This window comes from Conger conger, chromosome 14, assembly GCF_963514075.1.
Source record: "Conger conger chromosome 14, fConCon1.1, whole genome shotgun sequence".
NCBI lineage: Eukaryota > Metazoa > Chordata > Actinopteri > Anguilliformes > Congridae > Conger > Conger conger.
In genome coordinates this window covers 23282823-23301223 of record NC_083773.1, presented here as the reverse complement: position 1 = coordinate 23301223, position 18401 = coordinate 23282823, and the positions used below count along the sequence as shown (strand labels likewise).

The 18401-nt window shown below is 43.5% G+C and overlaps 2 protein-coding genes across 2 annotated transcripts; both read left to right on the top strand.

Moving 5' to 3' along the window:
* The first annotated feature begins 1244 nt into the window (after positions 1-1244).
* On the top strand, positions 1245-8617 carry LOC133110668 (SUZ domain-containing protein 1-like). The gene is made up of 4 exons (XM_061220921.1): positions 1245-1375; positions 4950-4999; positions 5100-5369; positions 6298-8617. Exons 1-4 carry the CDS (start codon positions 1325-1327, stop codon positions 6407-6409), a joined length of 483 nt encoding a protein of 160 aa, XP_061076905.1. The 5' UTR covers positions 1245-1324; the 3' UTR covers positions 6410-8617.
* Positions 8618-9925: 1308 nt separating this feature from the next.
* On the top strand, positions 9926-16961 carry necap2 (NECAP endocytosis associated 2). The gene is made up of 8 exons (XM_061219691.1): positions 9926-10108; positions 11710-11810; positions 12528-12632; positions 13108-13189; positions 13692-13800; positions 13888-14038; positions 14299-14383; positions 15173-16961. The coding sequence occupies exons 1-8, from the start codon at positions 10014-10016 to the stop codon at positions 15213-15215; spliced, it is 771 nt and encodes a 256-aa protein (XP_061075675.1). The 5' UTR covers positions 9926-10013; the 3' UTR covers positions 15216-16961.
* The last annotated feature ends 1440 nt before the right edge of the window (positions 16962-18401 follow it).

The following is an 18401-nucleotide window of genomic DNA, read 5'->3' as shown; positions in this document are numbered from 1 at the left end:
ACACATATTGTACTATGTAATTATCCATAAAGTTTGTTCTGTCCTTTTTCATCCTGAAACTGTCCACTCTGCTCTCTAAGCTTTCTTGTCTGTCTCTCTGCCTCAAACATGTGAGGAATCTCAATCTACATGTGCTCAGTAAATATATCTACTGGGTTTGGGTATCTGACCCTAAACCAAGCACTCTGCTGGTTGACATCCCCTTTGTACCTTGCACTGGTCTGGTTTGCGATCCTATTTGTGCTGAGCGGTGCTTTCCTGACCTTGGGGAGAGTGTACTTCCCAGCTCCTTGGTTCAGGCATTGGTGACAATGGGAGTCATCTGCTTTTGCTCATTAAAGAGTATGCCATTGATCTTTGTGTCCAACAATATTCAGGAGCAGTCAGACATGGATGCTGTTTTAATTCAGCAAAACTGTCAGTTTCAACACATCGAATGCGAAGAGTGAAGAATGTGAAGTTTGATGAAGGATGTGGTGGAACTGAATTGAAAGTAACACACAATGGATTTTAAACTGAAAATAAAAACCCAGCATACATTGCTTTATGTTTTAAGTGTGCGTCCTCTAGAATATGAGTTTTTACTGGTGTGTATGCTGTTTTCAGTCGTCTGAATCAATATATGACTTGATCAACACTGATAAATCTCTCTATATTCTGTGTTCTAGTCAAAGAAAAAAATGACAAAGACTACTGAAATTCATTTCTATTCTATTCTATATAACCTTCTGGAAATCATTACAACCAGCATAAGTGATCAAAATGGTAATAGTAAAAAGTATAGTTGAACTGCATATTTAATTAGTGTGATGGTATGATTTGACAACATAACATTTTCTGCCTACTCCAATCTTGTGGACAGGTTCATGATCCAACCTGAATTTAAACCATTTTGGTTATTATGATTCCCTTTTGATGTAATCTATTTTCCGAATTCAGGCAATAAATACAGATTTCAAAGAATGTCCTCTATTTTAATGTGCCGAGGGGCGAAAGAAGCCAAGAGAGTACGGTTTTCATTTACAAATCCAAAAGTCTTGAGATGCAAGGCCAGCAGTTCGATATCAGTAACCATTATTGATGTTTAAAATGAGGGGACCAAAGAAATTCCATGTTCAATTTTATGTTCAGTACCTTGGGTGAGGCGAATAACTGTTGCGCGTTCCCGCGGACCATCGCCTGACTACGACGCCCCCCCCCCCCCCCCCCCCCCCCCCCGGCGCGGCGCCTGCGCGATTGCGCACAGCCATTCTTGGCCAGAGTGTGTGTGCGTGTGTGTGTGTATGTGTGTGTGAGCGTGTGTCTGGGTCTGGGAGGCTGGAACATGGAAGATGATGAGGTTGCAGAGAGCTGGGAGGAAGCAGCGGACAGTGGGGTAAGACGACTTGGAAAGACGGTAGCCACAGGTCTCATCTGAAACCCTGGAAACATAGTGGAGTTCCTGAAAACAACAGAGAAAAGGCCATAGCCGCGACAGACAGGCCCATGATGTACACAGGGGTGCGTGCTGTGGAAGTAGGCCACAACTTAAAGGGTCCCGTACCTTGGTGGTTATTTTTGGGAATTGGTGGAACTAGAGACGGTGGGACAGAGAGCAACGGGGGATGTGGTTTGCTCTACGGCAGGTTGATCATTAACGAGAGTGTTGTACGATTCCCTAATTTCCCTGCGTGAATAGTTAATTGGACTGGCAGTAACCCTGGCTACGACGAGTGAGGTAACGTTATTTTTGCCGGCTAGCTATTGAGAAGCCATCGAAAGATTGCTGCAAAAGAAACCTGAACGAATAATGCTAGCTAACATTTCAGATAATCTAGTAAGATCGCAATAATAGTAAATAATTAACTAGATGGTTTGACTTGTTAGCGAACTGTTAGCTAACGTTACCTGTAACGTTATCTTCACATTGAGTAGGCACCGATTATTTTACTTTGAATCAATACAGTTCGTAGTCTGTCGCCAAGCCAACTGAATTTCGCTTAGGCAGCCGATATGGGCAGCAAGATAATACTCAGATGGTTGTTCATACCTGTATAATGGGTACTATATGTAAGTCGCTTGTTGGATTGCATTACGTTTTGCCTTGACATTTGGGCATTTGATACGTTTCTTAATTCTGCTTCACTGCAACAAAACAGGTAGCTTAAATAACATGAAATGGTGTATGTTCCATGGTGGGATGAATGGGATGTCGTATGAGATCGAAGAGTTTTTCGGAACAAAGCTTAGAGCATACATCTATGAAGATAGATAGCCTCTTTGAAGTCCCGGAAGAACTGTTGCAGTTTTTCTGGTGTCAGGTGGAGAAGAGGTGAGAGTAAGTGGTACAATCCTGAAATTATGGGACTGCCAGGCAACCAGTGGTGGAGATTGTTGTTGTGGATGTAGCCATGTAGCCTTGCTCTCCTTCAACTCTTTAACTACGTTGTATATGCCTTGCACCCTGGTGTGCATCTCCTCACAATTCCAGTAGTAAGATAGTCAAATTCACTACTGTACTCATCTACTACTGATTTGTTTTTTCTTACGGCTGCTCTGACTTCATCTGTCCAAGGCTTTCCCACTAGTTTCTTTGTGTTGTAGTTCATAAGTAAACAACTTGCCAACTGTTGAAGATTCTTTAATCATTGATTATTGAGCCTTCGTGCTCCATTTGTTAGCTTGGTACATGACTTGCCATACATTGAAATTAAGTTTTGTACAGTTATGCACAAATTTTATGCGATTAAATGAAATAAAGAAAGGCACATTTGTGACAATCCCTGAAAAACCCCTATTGATTTCTCGGTCTCAGTGTTTGCTGTGATCACAAAAACTCCTGATAGATTTTTCTATTTCCAGTCCCTAGCTTGCCAAATTCTGCATGGATTTTATTGAAACTTGATACATGTCATGAATTCACAATTCCTCTTTTGTGTCCATGCATGTCATTAATATAGTCATGCAACTACTGTTACACAATAGATAATCACGGAGGCCAGGTAGTCCATTGCCTCAGTGGAAGTGTGCATGGATACACAAAGCCGTGTCATGTCTTATCATATTTATTTATTGGACAGTTAGCCGATAAGTTTTCTGAATTTTGCGTTCATATTCCTCTTATCCTTGCTGTTGTGTGTAAAGATCAGGGACTGGAGTGCAGTACTCTTCTTGAGGGGGAACGTGTGATCCCAGGGGAGACTCCATGTGCAAGAACTTAACTTCCCTGTTGAACATTAAACCAGGTTAAACTAACAAGAACAGAACCACCATAATGAGCATTAAAATCAATTAAATACAAAGCACAACAAGCACTGGAAAATAACAAAATAGGATAAATCCTGTCTGTACACCCTCCAAGGACAACCTCATATTGACTATCCTGTCTGGTGCAGCATTGTGATCAACTGAATCTTGTTTTGACACTGGCATGATCCCAACAACAGTGCTGTTTTTATTGGCAGATTTTCTATGCTGCCAAACCCAGACTGAAGAGCAGTTAATATAGCTAACTCAGCATTCCAGTTCTGAAAATGGAAATGTTACTCTGAAAATACGCTTTAGTTTTCTGGTTGAAACTACTAATAAAAATTGTTTTGGTTTGCCTTGTTATTTTTGGAATGACTTATTGGCTAAAGCAAAGCCAACACCCTACATCTGGCACATTGTTCACTATTCAAAGGCTGATAATGGACTTTATACAATCAAAAGTAACAATTTTATGGTTAACTAACAGACAAGCACATTTCAGCCAACACCACATCCATACTTGGAGATTCGAATGTGACCTTTCATTTCAGAACAATTCCATCCCTATGTATGTACACTGACTACAGTATAATATGGAGACTGCAATACCTGTACATTTATTCTAAACAGTGGTGTACTTTGATGCCATGATCTTGCTGGGGTTGTGTGTGCTTACATGAGTGTTACAGTACATGGAGCTATCTTCAGTATATCTATTGATCCTCAGAATGTTCTGTTCTATATTGAGTAAATGTCATTTGAGGGGGGGAAAAAAATCAATATTTAATGCTATTTGAATATAAAGCATTATAAACCATAAGATGCACTCACATTTCCCATCCTAACTTAAAATAAAAACGAGGCAATCTGAGGCAATCTATTATGTAGTGTTAGGCATGATGGAATATGCAACTAGCATTCCAAACAGACAGCCATCGAACAATTTACCAAATTAATAAATAACTACACTAACACTAACTCCAAACTAGTAAGCCCCAAAACACTCTAGAAAACCAAATTAACAATCTACTTTTTCTTGCACCGACATGATTTCTACCATGATCTGTCAATCCATGTTCGTTAGAAAAAAAACCAGTCACTTTCTGTGATACATTTTAAAATAATAATAGAATTGAATATTGTAGCTAACTGCATGAGGACTATCCATCCAGCTCTGCTTTAAATCTAAATTGCAGCACATTGACGGCCATGTCCTCTCTGTGTGGGTGGGGGGTAGCGGGGCACAGATTCCTGATGCTAAAATAGAGCGGGCCAATCTAGGACACAAGCTCAGAATCTGTTAAAAAGGCCCATACATGGGCTTGTTATTCTGGAAGGCTACAGTGTTTGCATGACACCGGGAGGCATTCGGAAACCAAAACCTAGTAATTATGAAATCGGCTGGTATCAATTATCATACAACAGATTTAACATTGTTTGCACACTTGGCACTGTTCTGCATGAAGGGGCTTATCTCCCTATTTTACTTTCTCACCTACTATGTGAGATCCTTCAGTACTTTGGCTGCTGTCATTTGTTAAAATGGTAAGCATTAGTCACTCCAACTTCTTCCATTCACTGTTACTCCAGTTCAGCCTCTCAACATCTTTTCCACCCTGTTTCTGAGGCTTATATTCTTTCCTTGCACTTGTATGTGTAATTTCAGTGGGTAGCTTTGGGTGTAGTGACGTGTACTGCATATTAACAGTTTTTTCCTTCAGGAAATAGAGAGAAGACTGGAAGCAAAACTAAGGATCAGTCAGAAAGAGAAGTGAGTGTAGCCTGCTTCAGAATGTACAATCATAAAGGGTTCAAAGAGCCATTAGGGGGCTCCACCCCTCCCCCCGGCCTTAACTCCCTCTCTCCTGCAGGAGAGCCAGTGCTGGCTCTGGACGCTCCCCTGTAAAGACTGCCATCGTGATCCAGGACGACTCCCTCCCTGCGGCGCCCCCTCCCCAAATTCGCATCCTGAAGCGGCCCTCCAGTAATGGGTCCCTGGGGTCGTCCGCGGCTTCCACACGGGCCGCCCCGCAGGTGAAGTCCCTGGCCCAGCGGGAGGCAGAGTACGCCGAGGCCAGGAGGAGGATCCTGGGCAGTGCCAGCCCAGAGGACTCCCCTCAGGATAGACCCAACACAGACAGGTACAATACTCACACTGCAGACTCAACACAGACAGGTACAATACTCACACTGCAGACAGATCCAACACAGACAGGTGCAATACCTCACACTACAGACCCAACACAGACAGGTACAATACTCACACTGCAGACCCAACACAGACAGGTACAATACTCACACTGCAGACCCAACAGAGACAGGTACAATACTCACACTGCAGACCCAACACAGACAGGTACAATACCTCACACTACAGACCCAACACAGACGGGTACAATACCTCACACTACAGACAGATCCAACACAGATGGGTGCCATACCTCACACTACAGACAGATCCAACACAGATGGGTGCAATACCTCACACTGCAGACCCAACACAGACAGGTAAAATACACTGCAGACCCAACACAGACGGGTGCAATACCTCACACTACAGACAGATCCAACACAGACAGGTTAATACCTCACACTACAGACAGATCCAACACAGATGGGTACAATACCTCACACTACAGACAGATCCAACACAGACGGGTGCAATACCTCACACTACAGACAGATCCAACACTGACGGGTACAATACCTCACACTACAGACAGATCCAACACAGACGGGTACAATACCTCACACTACAGACAGATCCAACACAGACGGGTACAATACCTCACACTACAGACAGATCCAACACAGACGGGTACAATACCTCACACTACAGACAGATCCAACTCAGACGGCTACAATACCTCAGACAGCATTTTTTTAAACTTATACAGCTATACAGCTGTATATTACTGAAACAGTTCAGCTTAAGCACCACAATATAGAGCTCAACCTGAGCTACTGGTGATTGCCTGAGCCACTGAGGAGCCCCCAGATCCAAATTGAAGTTTACTAAGGTGGCTTGTCTCTCAAACTTCATCATCTGGCTATCTCCTGTTTCTGCAGATCAGTGCGTGTGAGCGCCCCCCAGCCTTCGGAGGACCTAAGGACAAACAATCGCGCGATCCGCCAGCCAGCTGGACCAGATGGCACACAAGGCTTTCACCAGCGCAGATAGGAGGGAGAGAGGAATCCACTATATCATTCTGCCCTGGGTGGACCAGGGTGGTGGGACAGGGGGGTGCTGAAATGGGTTGTATTAGCAAGATTATAAGGATGAAGTATAAGAAAATGAGTGAATACTCCCCTCTGACTATTCCTTCCCTGCAGATATCTGGCCCTGTGTATGTGCATGCGAGAAAGAGAGCAGTTGGGTAGGGGCTGAAAACATGGGGAGGAGTTTGAGGGCCAAAACGTTTCTCCCGATTGACACTGTGATGAGGACATTGCCTCTTCAGGACTCTTCACTGTGATACCCCCCTAGATATGCCCAAAAGTACCCCCCCGCCCCACCGTCCCTCCCTCCCTCCCTACTGCTGATCAGGACCCCAGTTAAGGCCACCTCCTTGAGATAAGGAACACAAAAGACTTGAGTGTGTAAGCTGGAGCAGGAGAAATGGTGGTCAGGTGTCACCATTGTCTCTCAGCAATAATACTAATATCATCACTGAAGATCATCCCTTCCCCTCGACTGTCCGCCTGTCTGTGTGCTGTTTATACTGCCCATCTGCTTTTTATTTTTAGTTCATACTTCGATGACTGATTACATTTGTTTGTTTTTGTTTAACTGGGGGGGTGGGGGGATGCATTTGAACAGATGAAAGCATAAAAGTACTACTCTTGTTTGCTGTTACATTTGCATTTTTTTTATTTAGCTATTCCGACTTTTACTTTTGTCGTTTCTATTTAAAACAAGTATTGACAACAAAAACAAAAAATTAAATGACAACAAACATCTAAAAAGTGGATTCCAGTCGATTTTAAAGTTTATGTTTTGAGGTAGTGATTACAGAAGTAGTGTTTTCATTAGAAAAACGATAGGAAATTAAAGATCTTGAAGAGGGAAAAGAGATTTTAAGAAGGCCAAAAAAGTACTGTAAATATGCCTGTGGCTGTCTTGCTGGTAATAGCAGATGGACATAGATGGAGATATATGTGAACAACACATGAGTCTCCACAAATTTGTGTGGAATTAAAGCAAGTATTAAGAGATGTATATCAGCATTTGTATTTCACATTCTCTTTTTTGTCCCGAGTTGTCCACTAGAGTGCATCCCCATCTGTTCTAATGTCTTACACAAGTATGCGAGGTCACTTATGCTGCCTAAATGGAGAGTAAGAACTCAGCCTGCGTGTGGAAAGAAAAATGAATGTTCAACTTTATACCGCAATGCCACAACAGTAATGTGTGGGATTAGGGTGAAGCCAAAGGAGAAAATGCTGATTTCTCCAGCATTTCAGGCCTAGACAATTTCACAATTATTTCCCTTTTGAGAAAAGAGAAAAAAGGAAAGGTTTATTTTGGCTGCTTGAGTTGTGTGGGCATGTGCGCTCGTGCTCAGATCAGTTTTGAGTCAGTCGGTGCATTAGGGACATGAAGGCCTTAACTATGATATACTGGGACCTATTTTGTTTGTGGATCATCCTAACATTTCTAACGCACCTCGGATTCTTACCCAGGGGTGCTGCTTAGACACGGCATGCTAAAGCTGAAGGGAAACGAAACCCCTCTCCCTGTCATCCATTGACTCCCCTCATTTTGCCTTAGAGAGACTGGTGGGTCCTCAGGCACTGTGCCAGAGCCCCTTCACACGAGGCACCATCACAGCCAGCCTGAAAGCAGGAGAGAAAGCCCTGATTTTTATTCTGTATGACAAACGGCCTGTAAATACTTTTAAGATGTGCCCTTTAATAAGAGATTGGGGGGAAAAAATGAAAATGGCAAACAATGTGTATGTATATTTTTGGTTGGTTTAGAATATTTTATTTTTTCTACTGTGTAAAATAGCTTGTGTATGTATGTATGTATATGTTGACTATTTGTCCCTCACCCATTTAACAGCCAGTGTAAAACATGAGCTGGAACTTGGCTTTAATTATAATGTGGGATGTCATGAGGATGTCGGATTGAGGGGTCCCAATGCAGGCAAGTGGGAAAGGTATATTTACTTAAGTGCCATACAAATGAGAAACAGTCCCTTTTCTAACCTTTTGTGTATTTCTGTTCTCTTGGAGTCACCAAAATGTAGTGAACAACTGAAACCCACAAAGAGGGCTGTGTAAACATCCTTTAAATAAGTGTCTGAACAAGAAGCTATGCCTTTTTGTACCCCTTGCGCTTCACTGTCAGGTTGATCTGTAAATACATTTGTCTGTCAGAACTGTATCCATCCATGTCTTTGTTTTTTGTCAGTCAGGTGTTTTCTGTATGGCTGGGTAGGAGCTGACTATCTGTACCCCTCTGTCTTAACTGTGTCGCTCTGATGTCACCATTTCCTTGTGTTCTAGCTCTTATTTGTATGTAAAAAAAAAAAAAAAAAGAACTTGGGTAGGCATTTGTAATAGCAAATAAAAAAAAATTACATTTCAGGATGGTGTTGTTGTACAATATATTCTGAGACCTACTGAGCTCTGCTAATCCTCAAGCCACAGCCAGATGATGCTCTGCATGACAGCCTGCTTCAGAAAGGGGTCCATACACCTCTGTCATGGGCCCCCTCCTGTCTGCGCTAGTCCCAACTTGGATCATTTAGTTTTCCTTCGTCTAGCTTACATTTGCCCTATTAAATGTAAGCTCATGTAAGCTAGCCCTATTAGCAATTAGAAGTCAGGGCTGCACTGATTTTACCTGTCAGTCTATAATCAGTAAAATCCTTTTTCTAAGGGAAAAGAACATTACAGAATTACAGTTAAAATTTCAGCTTGGGCCAGGACGCTGTTTGAAAACCCCGGCCCTACAGTTGACAAATTGGATTTATGTATATCCTGTATACATGGTTGTGTGATTACACTCAATTTTCCATGTGCAACATATCTAATTCTGTGCATTAGTTCCAATTTGCATATCATTTGAGCACTTGTAGGATGCCTAACACAACAGTGTGTCTCATGGTAAATGGTTCATTCACCCATTCATACACATATACATATACACACACTCACACACCAACAGCGATTGGCTGCCATGCAAGGCACCAACCAGCTCATCAGGAGCATTTGGGGGTTAGGTGTCTTGCTCAGGGACACTTTGACACACCCAGAGCTGGATCAAACCGGCGACCCTCCAACTGCCAGACAACTGCTCTAACCGCCAGAGCCAATGTTGCCCAATGTCATCTCATGATTCCTGCTAATGACAGAAGAAATGTAATGGGGCATTCACACTAAGATCCGGTACCGTGGAATCCAAACCAGACTATGAACTCCAGATGGGAAACAATCAGATATGCAGCAGCACATTAAAAAGTCAACATACAATCAGCTGCATTGGAGCTTCGCCAATTGTATTGGATATGAGTAACAAATACAAAAACCCAATCTTGCTCCCAAATATATACTGTCCGGTAGATTTTCACTCCAGCCCAAACAAAGCACACCTCTACTGCTAATTGGTATAATCAGGTGTGGCAAATTAGGAATTAAATGAATGATGGTAGATGGAAGAATATACAGCTATATCATCCTACCACAAGGAGACGCTGTAGTCCATTTGCGAGCTTGATCCTTCGTTTTGTCTTCTTCCTTCTACTTCAGAAGTTTGGAAATTCGAAGTACACGAAAAAATGGCAGAAGATAGTGGTTACGAATCTGTAATCTGCGTCAAACCGGAGGTCCATGTCTACCGGATTCCTCCCCGCGCCACGAACCGAGGATATAGGTGAGAATTTGGACAGCAATTTTTGGTGGTCCAGTTTCTAAACAGTCTGTCACGAGAAACACTGGCACTGAATCCAGGAAGTTTTCCCATGTCCATTGAAAGTAGCTGCAGCGGTCTGCATGGGTCAGCTGGCGAGTTGATTAGAAAAATTTCTGAAGCGGATACTGACATTATAATGTTTGAATCTGAATGTTGGTTACATTAACTTGATTTAGCGTCACTATTTATTAGGTAGTTTGTGCTGGCTAATTTATACTGCTTGCGATATTGTTTTATTTCATTTTGAACGTTTGCTTTCTAGATTATGCAAACAACCTGTTAACATGTAGCGTCAGGTATGTTAACTCTGTAAACTTTCGTCATTAATCCTAGCTAACGTTACAGGTATTGCCAGAAAACACTTGTTTATCTATTTTTATGATAAATTGTTAAATGTGCTACGTCAGCTGTGCCGACCATACTAGTAGCTAACTTAGCTAGCCTGCAGAGACCGTTGCTATTTGTACGACTGCCCAGGGCACTTGGCTGCATGCCCGCTAACATTTTTCTCATGAGTGATAATAACTTCATTTCGGAGTTATACCGGTCGATGACGGTAACGGTAGTTACAGGCCTGGTTGGCGGCACATGCAAACATTACGAGCTAGCACTATCCGTCTAATCTACCTGTGTTATGTTGGAGAAAATATCTGGGCGTCCTTGTTACATAACCCCAGCTGGCTATTTGACTAAAAGTAAAATGTGCAACAACGGAACTTCTGGTTAACGCTGACTGCATCATTTACCGTTCTCAGACCAAGTGTTTTTTTCCGATAAGTTAGCTAACTTGTAAGTTAGGTTAAACTGGGTTCCCTTATCAGTTTTGGACACGGAATGGCCTAAGTGCGTCCACTTCAGTCCGCCCCTACCCGTCAGTGCCTGGTATTTTAACTGATGATGTTATGAGATCATATGGTAGTTTTAACTGAAAATTGAAGGCGGTAAGGTGGACAGTTGGACAATATGTGTTTGTTGACCAATGCTGAGGAAAAGTGTTTTTTTTGTTTGTTTTTGTTTTTTTTAAAACCGTGAACTGCACCTGGTTGTTTTAAAATCCCATGTATTAAGTGGACCATTTCTCAGATTTCAGTGCCCTCTCGTGGCATTTTGCGTTTTACGTCTTCCGTGCACTGCGGAATTGCAGGCCATGGAGTTCTCACCGGACACTCAGCTGACTGGGCGCAAACGTGCACTTCGCAGGAAATGAATTCAGCAACTCTAGGCTCACACGGTTGGCGTTATGGCTTGACGGCGCAATATTTTTCTTAAGGACTAGGCAACTCAATATAAGGCAACCCCCCCCCCCCATTGCCAATGACGATGATAATGGTGACAACTATTACATACCAGAATTAAAGGCACACCGCAACACAGTCGTATTGGATTCCAAACTTAACATTTTCTAGCATGGCAGCCAACCCATCTACAGTGGGTGTTTTTATAAATTGTTATGGGGGGGGGGGGTTATTGTATTATTATGGCTTTGGATAATAGCATCTGTCAAAAAATGTTATGTATTTATATGTGCTGTGTACTCATTTGTGATGGCCTGTGTCACACAGGGCTGCTGACTGGAAGCTGGATGAACCAGCCTGGACTGGCCGGCTGAGGATCTCCTCCAAGGGCAAGATCGCCTACATCAAGCTGGAGGACAGGATCTCAGGTCAGCATCGCGTCTGCAGTCTGTGACACGCGGCCGCGCCCCGCTGCAAGCGCAGTTTCTGCAGTCATGCACGGAGAGAGGCACCTTTCCTCTAGGCCAGCGTGTCTGCAGGGCAGACATTTACTTCAACTGTGCGCTACACCATCTGATTTCCCTAATTAGCTTATCTGAACCAATCAGGTAAAATTATTAGTGAAATCAGGTGGTGTCGCGCACAATGGGAGCCAATCCCTGCAGACACTGCGGCCTGCAGGAAGTGGATTTGAGTAGTGCTGCTCTAGTCACTAGTCAGAGAAAGTTTGTTAGTACGAAACCGAGACATTGAACTAATATCCTCAGAGGTAGCTTGCAGGTAGTCCCAGGTGTTTTCTAAGGGCTTGTATTGTACCGCTACAATATTGAGCTACATTCTGCTTAACCTACCCCCACATGCATTGAAGCTCATGCCGCTACATAAAATGTATAAACAGAGGAAGCTCATAGGGATGGTTATGCAGGCTAGCCTCTGTAAAAATGGTGCTCACGTTGAAAACATTTGAAATAAAAGTGCTGCTGCTGTACATGTGAAAATGAAGGTGTGTTAATGCCGTGTGCATGTGTCCTTATTGAATGTGCTGTTGGTCAGAGCCTGTCAATCCTCGGCATTAGCCTGGTTCTGTGAGCACAGGAGTGGCTAAAGCTGCTTTGCGTGACTGAACTGTGTGGTCTGTCTCGCAGGAGAGCTGTTCGCCCAGGCTCCAGTGGAGCAGTACCCTGGGTCCGTGGTGGAGGCCGTCACAGACTCCAGCAGATACTTCGTTGTCCGGATAGAGGACGGCAACGGTAGGGTTTGAGCGCCGGGAGACCCACACCGTGAAAGGCCTGTTCGTGTTTAATCTGTAAGGCAAATGTTAGGCAAAATATACAAATATGATTTTGTGGTGTCACAGTATCTGCTGGGTAATCATGTACAACTTACAGTAGGCTCATCGTACAAGTACAAATGTATTATCTTAAAGACCCTGTGTAATTTAAATCACAATGTATGAATAGCTGTGCTTAGGAAAAGGATAAAGGAAAATAAAAAAAACATGATTCCCCAGGGTCAAGCAGTTTGATATGATGAACAGCAGGTGACACCTACAGAATAAGTTTGATCAGAACATCAGAACGTGGCCTACCCGTTTATATGCCCTTTGTATGTACCAGACCTTGTGTGCTTGCATGCGTTCAGCATTGTTCTTTGTATTCACTTATACATTTCCTGCACCGTTTCTTTGTTCTGTGTGTTATGCATGCCCTGTCTTTTGTATTGAAGGGCGCCATGCGTTTATCGGCCTCGGGTTTGCTGACCGCGGCGACTCCTTCGACTTCAACGTGGCTCTGCAGGACCACTTCAAGTGAGTGTGCTGCTCTGTTGTGCAGGGAAGTGAAACCAGTGGAAATCCCCATACAGGCTCTAACGGTCTAAACTGGAGTTCAAAGCATGGGTGTTATTTTCTGCCAGTTCCTCCTGACATCAGGTTTCGCAAACGGTCAGGAAATTGCATTCTGGGTCACAGTTCTAAGATCTACCATCAGAGGGTGCTGTTGAATTGTAATTTTGTGTCAACGTGCTTCTGAGTGCTTAAATCATTGGTTCCCAAACTGTGACACGTGTGGGGTCCCCTGATTTGACAATGGGATTGTCTGAATGTTGGGGAAAAAAGTGTGGTAATAATGCCGTGAGCCACGAGAGGTTGTGGTCTATCAACGATAGTGTTAGGCACATGGTATTAGGCACACGGCTTGTGTGTGTGGGTGGGGTGTTGGGGGTTGTGTAAATTTGTGAACATGTGGGTTAACCCCTGGCTTAATCTGTCCTCTTTCTAACCCGACCGTACCCCCCCTTCTGTGTCCTAGATGGGTGCGGCAGGAAGGCGAGCTGGCCAAGCAGGAGGCCAGCCAGAGCACAGCTCCTAAACTGGACCTGGGCTTCAAAGAAGGGCAGACCATAAAGATCAACATTGGGGTGAGTGCCAGAAAGGGTGTGGTCATTTGACGGGGGCAAGCTAACGAGAGCATATTCATTTAAGGCCAGTGCCACCTTTCCTTCCAGAACATAAAAAAGAAAGACACCCCCACAGCTGGAGCCAAGTCTCGACCGTCGGGCAGCGGACTTCTCCCTCCTCCGCCCGGGGCAAGGGGGGGTAGTGTCATACCCCCTCCTGTGGCATCTCAGCCTGCACCACCCACACAGCCCAACGCAGGTAACCCCTCTCTGGTCATGCTGACATCACTTACCCTTCCCCTTTGTATGCACTGTAAATGAACCCCCTGTATAGTAGGTTATTTGGAATATTATTTGCTTTCTGTTGGCAGTAGTGATTGTTGCATCAGCATTAGAATGTTCTGTTCAGATGTCTGCTAGTTTTAAATGGGGTTGAAGTATTGCTGTATGTGCGGGGGTACAGCGTTGTGGTGCTTGACTGACAGCTCTCTCTCTCTCCCTCCCCCTCTCCCTCCCTAGCTGCTGTGTTGGATTTTGGGGATTCGACCCCCGCGGCACAGCCAGGTCTGGATGCGTGGGGAGACTTCACCACAGCTTCTCCCAGGTATGCCATGGGTGGGGTGTTCTGTCAGTACATGTAACAGTGGGCAGAGAACACCTGCTTATGTCACCACCGCCAATAAATGTACTTATAAATGGCTGTTGCCCTGTGATTGTTTCCAGGGGCATAATGGTACACTTGTGAAGTCCAACAGTAACAGTTTAATGAGTGGAGAGCAGAGCACTGGCTGTGGGCCTTGATACACACACGTACACACACACACACACACACACACACACACACAGCGGGCAGGTCTGAACATGCGCCCACGCCCTGCTCGCACGCAGTCCACTCTAATTCTCTAACTCTAAACTATAATTTCACACCCATTATTGTAAGCTCCGCCTACTTTTGCTCACAACAGAAGTGTGAAATTCAATCGAGTGAATATGCGAAGTGACTTAAATTAGACATCTCAGATTCTCAGAATCAGTCCCAGTTTAAAGTGGCTGGGTCCAGTGATGGGCGTTCTCATTCAGGTAGCAGTTGAAATTGTACTTCCCTCCAGGGTCTTTCAGCGAACTTATTCCTGGTTATGGGTATGCACTTTGTTGTACGTCGCTCTGGATAAGAGCGTCTGCCAAATGCCAATAATGTAATGTAATGTAATGTCATTCTGAAGAACATGACATGGTCTTGCTCAGTACTTGCACACATTTTCCCAGCCTGGAAACGTTCCTAGGTGCTGTATAAGGAAAACCGTGTTCTTGACACTGTAACGCATGGCTTTCCTAAACTGCTGTGTGATCTGCTGCATTTATAACTGTATCTCATGTCTCCTTTCTTTTTCAGCTCCAGCAATGAAGCTGCCAATTCTGGATGGGTGCAGTTTTAACTGTGATTGGTTACATGCATGAACACACACACACACACACACACACACACACACCCCTCTGCATTCCCTGGATGGAAGGCGCAATGGAAAGAAATTATCTGGCAAATACAACTGTGCAGAATTTTCATAAGCCCAAACAAGTGGATTGACTGGTGGAACTATACACCTTCATTCACTAACAAACTCAAAGCCAGAAAATGGACTCGCACACACTAAGAAATATTACCAGCGCCTGTTTTTAAAGTGTAGGTTGTTTTGTATTTTACTATGTATGAATTTATATTTTCTCTCTATGCAATCAGAGTTTACTTTATCAAACAGATTCTCACTGGAACTGCAGGCGTCGAGGCAGGTTTCTGTAGTTCTTAAGTCCCCTTTCCACGAGTCTTTTGGAAGGCGCGATCGGAGGTGGAAAGAAGTTGCACCTCAGATGTTTCTCGCGTTTCAAAAATCGGCCATCGACGCTGTTAGTAATGTTTGAAGAGTGTAAATGCATTCCGTATCAGCACACCCCACAGGGTGGGTGAGCACTCACTCTCTTCTGTCCAGAGTTTCAGTGCACTCGTTTTTCCTCTTTGTTTTACTCCTCCCCTCTACCTCCCTTTCCGTGCGTGTTCACCCATCCCGCGTGACCCTGTACCGTTGCACGTCTTTGGTGACTTTTGGTAGAGCTATTTTCTGTAGTTGTAATCATTGTAGCCAGTGTGTTTCACTCTTATCCCTCCCCCCCATTCAATTTCAACAGAGGTTTAAAAAACAATAACAAAAAAAAACAACAAAAAAAACCCACCAACCAATATTTATTTTATTGGCTGGTTTTTAGTATGGGGAGTTTGCATGAAGGGCAGTGAGGGCGGATGTTCCAGTCCATTCTTATTGCTCTATGTGACTGAACCAGGGCTGACTTCTACAGATTTTCCCTTTATTTTTTCCTCCTCTCTTCATTTGTCAATCAAGGAAAAGGCCCTTTGGACATCTGTTGAAGACCGAACCATAGATTCTGTTCTTATTGGTTTAATATCTGAGCTGTTACCTGTGTCTGGGGCACCAGAATCATCTTTCGATATGCTATGTTCTTTATTTTTTGTTTTTTTTGAACAACGGTATCTTAATTCTTCGTAAATGTTGACTGTCCCATCCCTGCAGTATCCTCTATGAGTTTGGGGGGCTGCACATGAGGACACAGTGAGGGCAGCTGGCTGCACAATCTATGATTGGGGCAGTTATTTCACAGGGGCCTGGTCAACTAGAGAACTATATTGCGGGAAGAGGGAGGCGCATGGCTCATCATTCCTCCTTGTAGGTGTGTGACACTGGCAGGATCGGGACTAAATTGCCAACCCAGGGGCGTATCACTAAAATCAGCTAGTCCTTCAGATCGATGCGCCACCAGGGAGCTCTGCTGTCGGCCATTTTAAAAGATGAAGTCTGTCACATAATTTGTTGTCTTCCTGTCCGTTTGTCAGTCCAGAGTAAATTGGCCCCAAAGGTGGATTTGGCTTTTTGTTTTTTTTTGTTTTATAGAAGACCAGATCAGCCTGTTATGAATGTGTGTTAGTGTTAATCTCTTCTCTTCATTATTGTGATTTATTTTAATCTCTTACTGTGCCTTACAGGGGGATCGGGGTCATTTTGGTGGGTGTGGTGGTGTGGGACTGATTCCTCCCAAGTGCCTTCTTTCATGTAATAGCACTTGTATAAATGTAAAGCAATGCTTAATTGTAAATACATTTCTTCTGACAATCATAGTGGTGCCTTTGTTTTATTTGAAGTTTCTGGGTACAGAAGAAACTGATGTCAATTGAGTATTAATTTCTTGTTGCAAAATGAAAAGTAAAAAGAAAAAAAAATTACTCTTTGCTTTCCTCATGTTGTTCATCTTTGTGGTTTTCTATGGCTTGGGTCCATTAAGCCAGAGACCACTGAGAAAATGTACAGAGCAAATAAATATCCATACAAACTGTACAAGCAATATATTTTTCTGCACCTGAGTGTTCCTAACTGCTGAACTTTAAGCTATGTTTGTAGAGAGTATGCCATTGTAGAGAGGGTGCCATTGGAGAGACGAAGTGCCATTCAGGACATTGGTAAATGTCCAAAACCTGTATGTTACCCACTTGCTTTGTTCTGTGTCCAGCTTTGTTTCCTGGATATCAGTATTTCAATGGGAGTGATTGGCAGACCCATAACTACAGTTTAGCTCCTCCCCTGGGCCTTTAGTTTGACATTTCAAAGGTTCACAATGACTATCAATCACTCAGCTGTGTCAATGGTAAGCATGGCTTGGATAATTTGTGATATCCTATGAAACTACTCCACCGTGGTCTTGCGGGAGGCAGGGCATTGTAGTTTGACCTGCTGAACCACCCCTGTCTTGGATGCAATACACAATCTTACCCACATATAGGGCATTTGCTTGAGAGAGGCAGGCCTAGGGTTGGGTTTGAAAAGATTGGAGATATCCCCCTGGTTACGGCTTCTGTCTCCACGGTGCCTTGGACGTTTGTGTAATAAAGGGGCCATTGTCTTTAGCCAGTGTGTACTTCACTGATGCACTTCATTCATGCAGTACACTGGGAGATTCCAGCATACAGTATTACTGAGATTAGGGAATGCAGTGATTGTATTCACTCACAGTAAACAAGAGAAATTTAGTGTTTTGAGGGAATAAATACAGAACATCGCCTGGGAGAAGAGGTATGTATATCAACACTGCCTGAACAATAAATCATGCACATGCCTGACTGCACCTGATTTTCACCTGCACCTTGACAGTACCATGACTATACCCTGACTGTTCGCAATATGTGATTGACATTTCCTTCTAACAAATCTTTACTTGGCTAAGTTGCAGCTCAATGTATTTAGCTTGATGCATATCATAACTAAAATAACACAAGGCACACGTCTATGGGAATTTCTGGCTCTGGCTTAGGACTGAAAATAATGATTTATGTATCCCCCAGTCTTGTTTTTATCTGTTGAATGTTTCCTGGACACAGATGCCTACCTGTATTTTGAAATAGCCAACTCTGCTGTTAGAATGTAGGCTACAGCTCTGAGACGACAAATTGGCTTTTTGCACATATGAATATTGGGAAAACTTAAATTTCTCAAGACAAACTCGTCAAAATCCATAACAAAAGAAGATTTCATCAGGAGGGTTGGAGCGCAGAACAGCTGAAG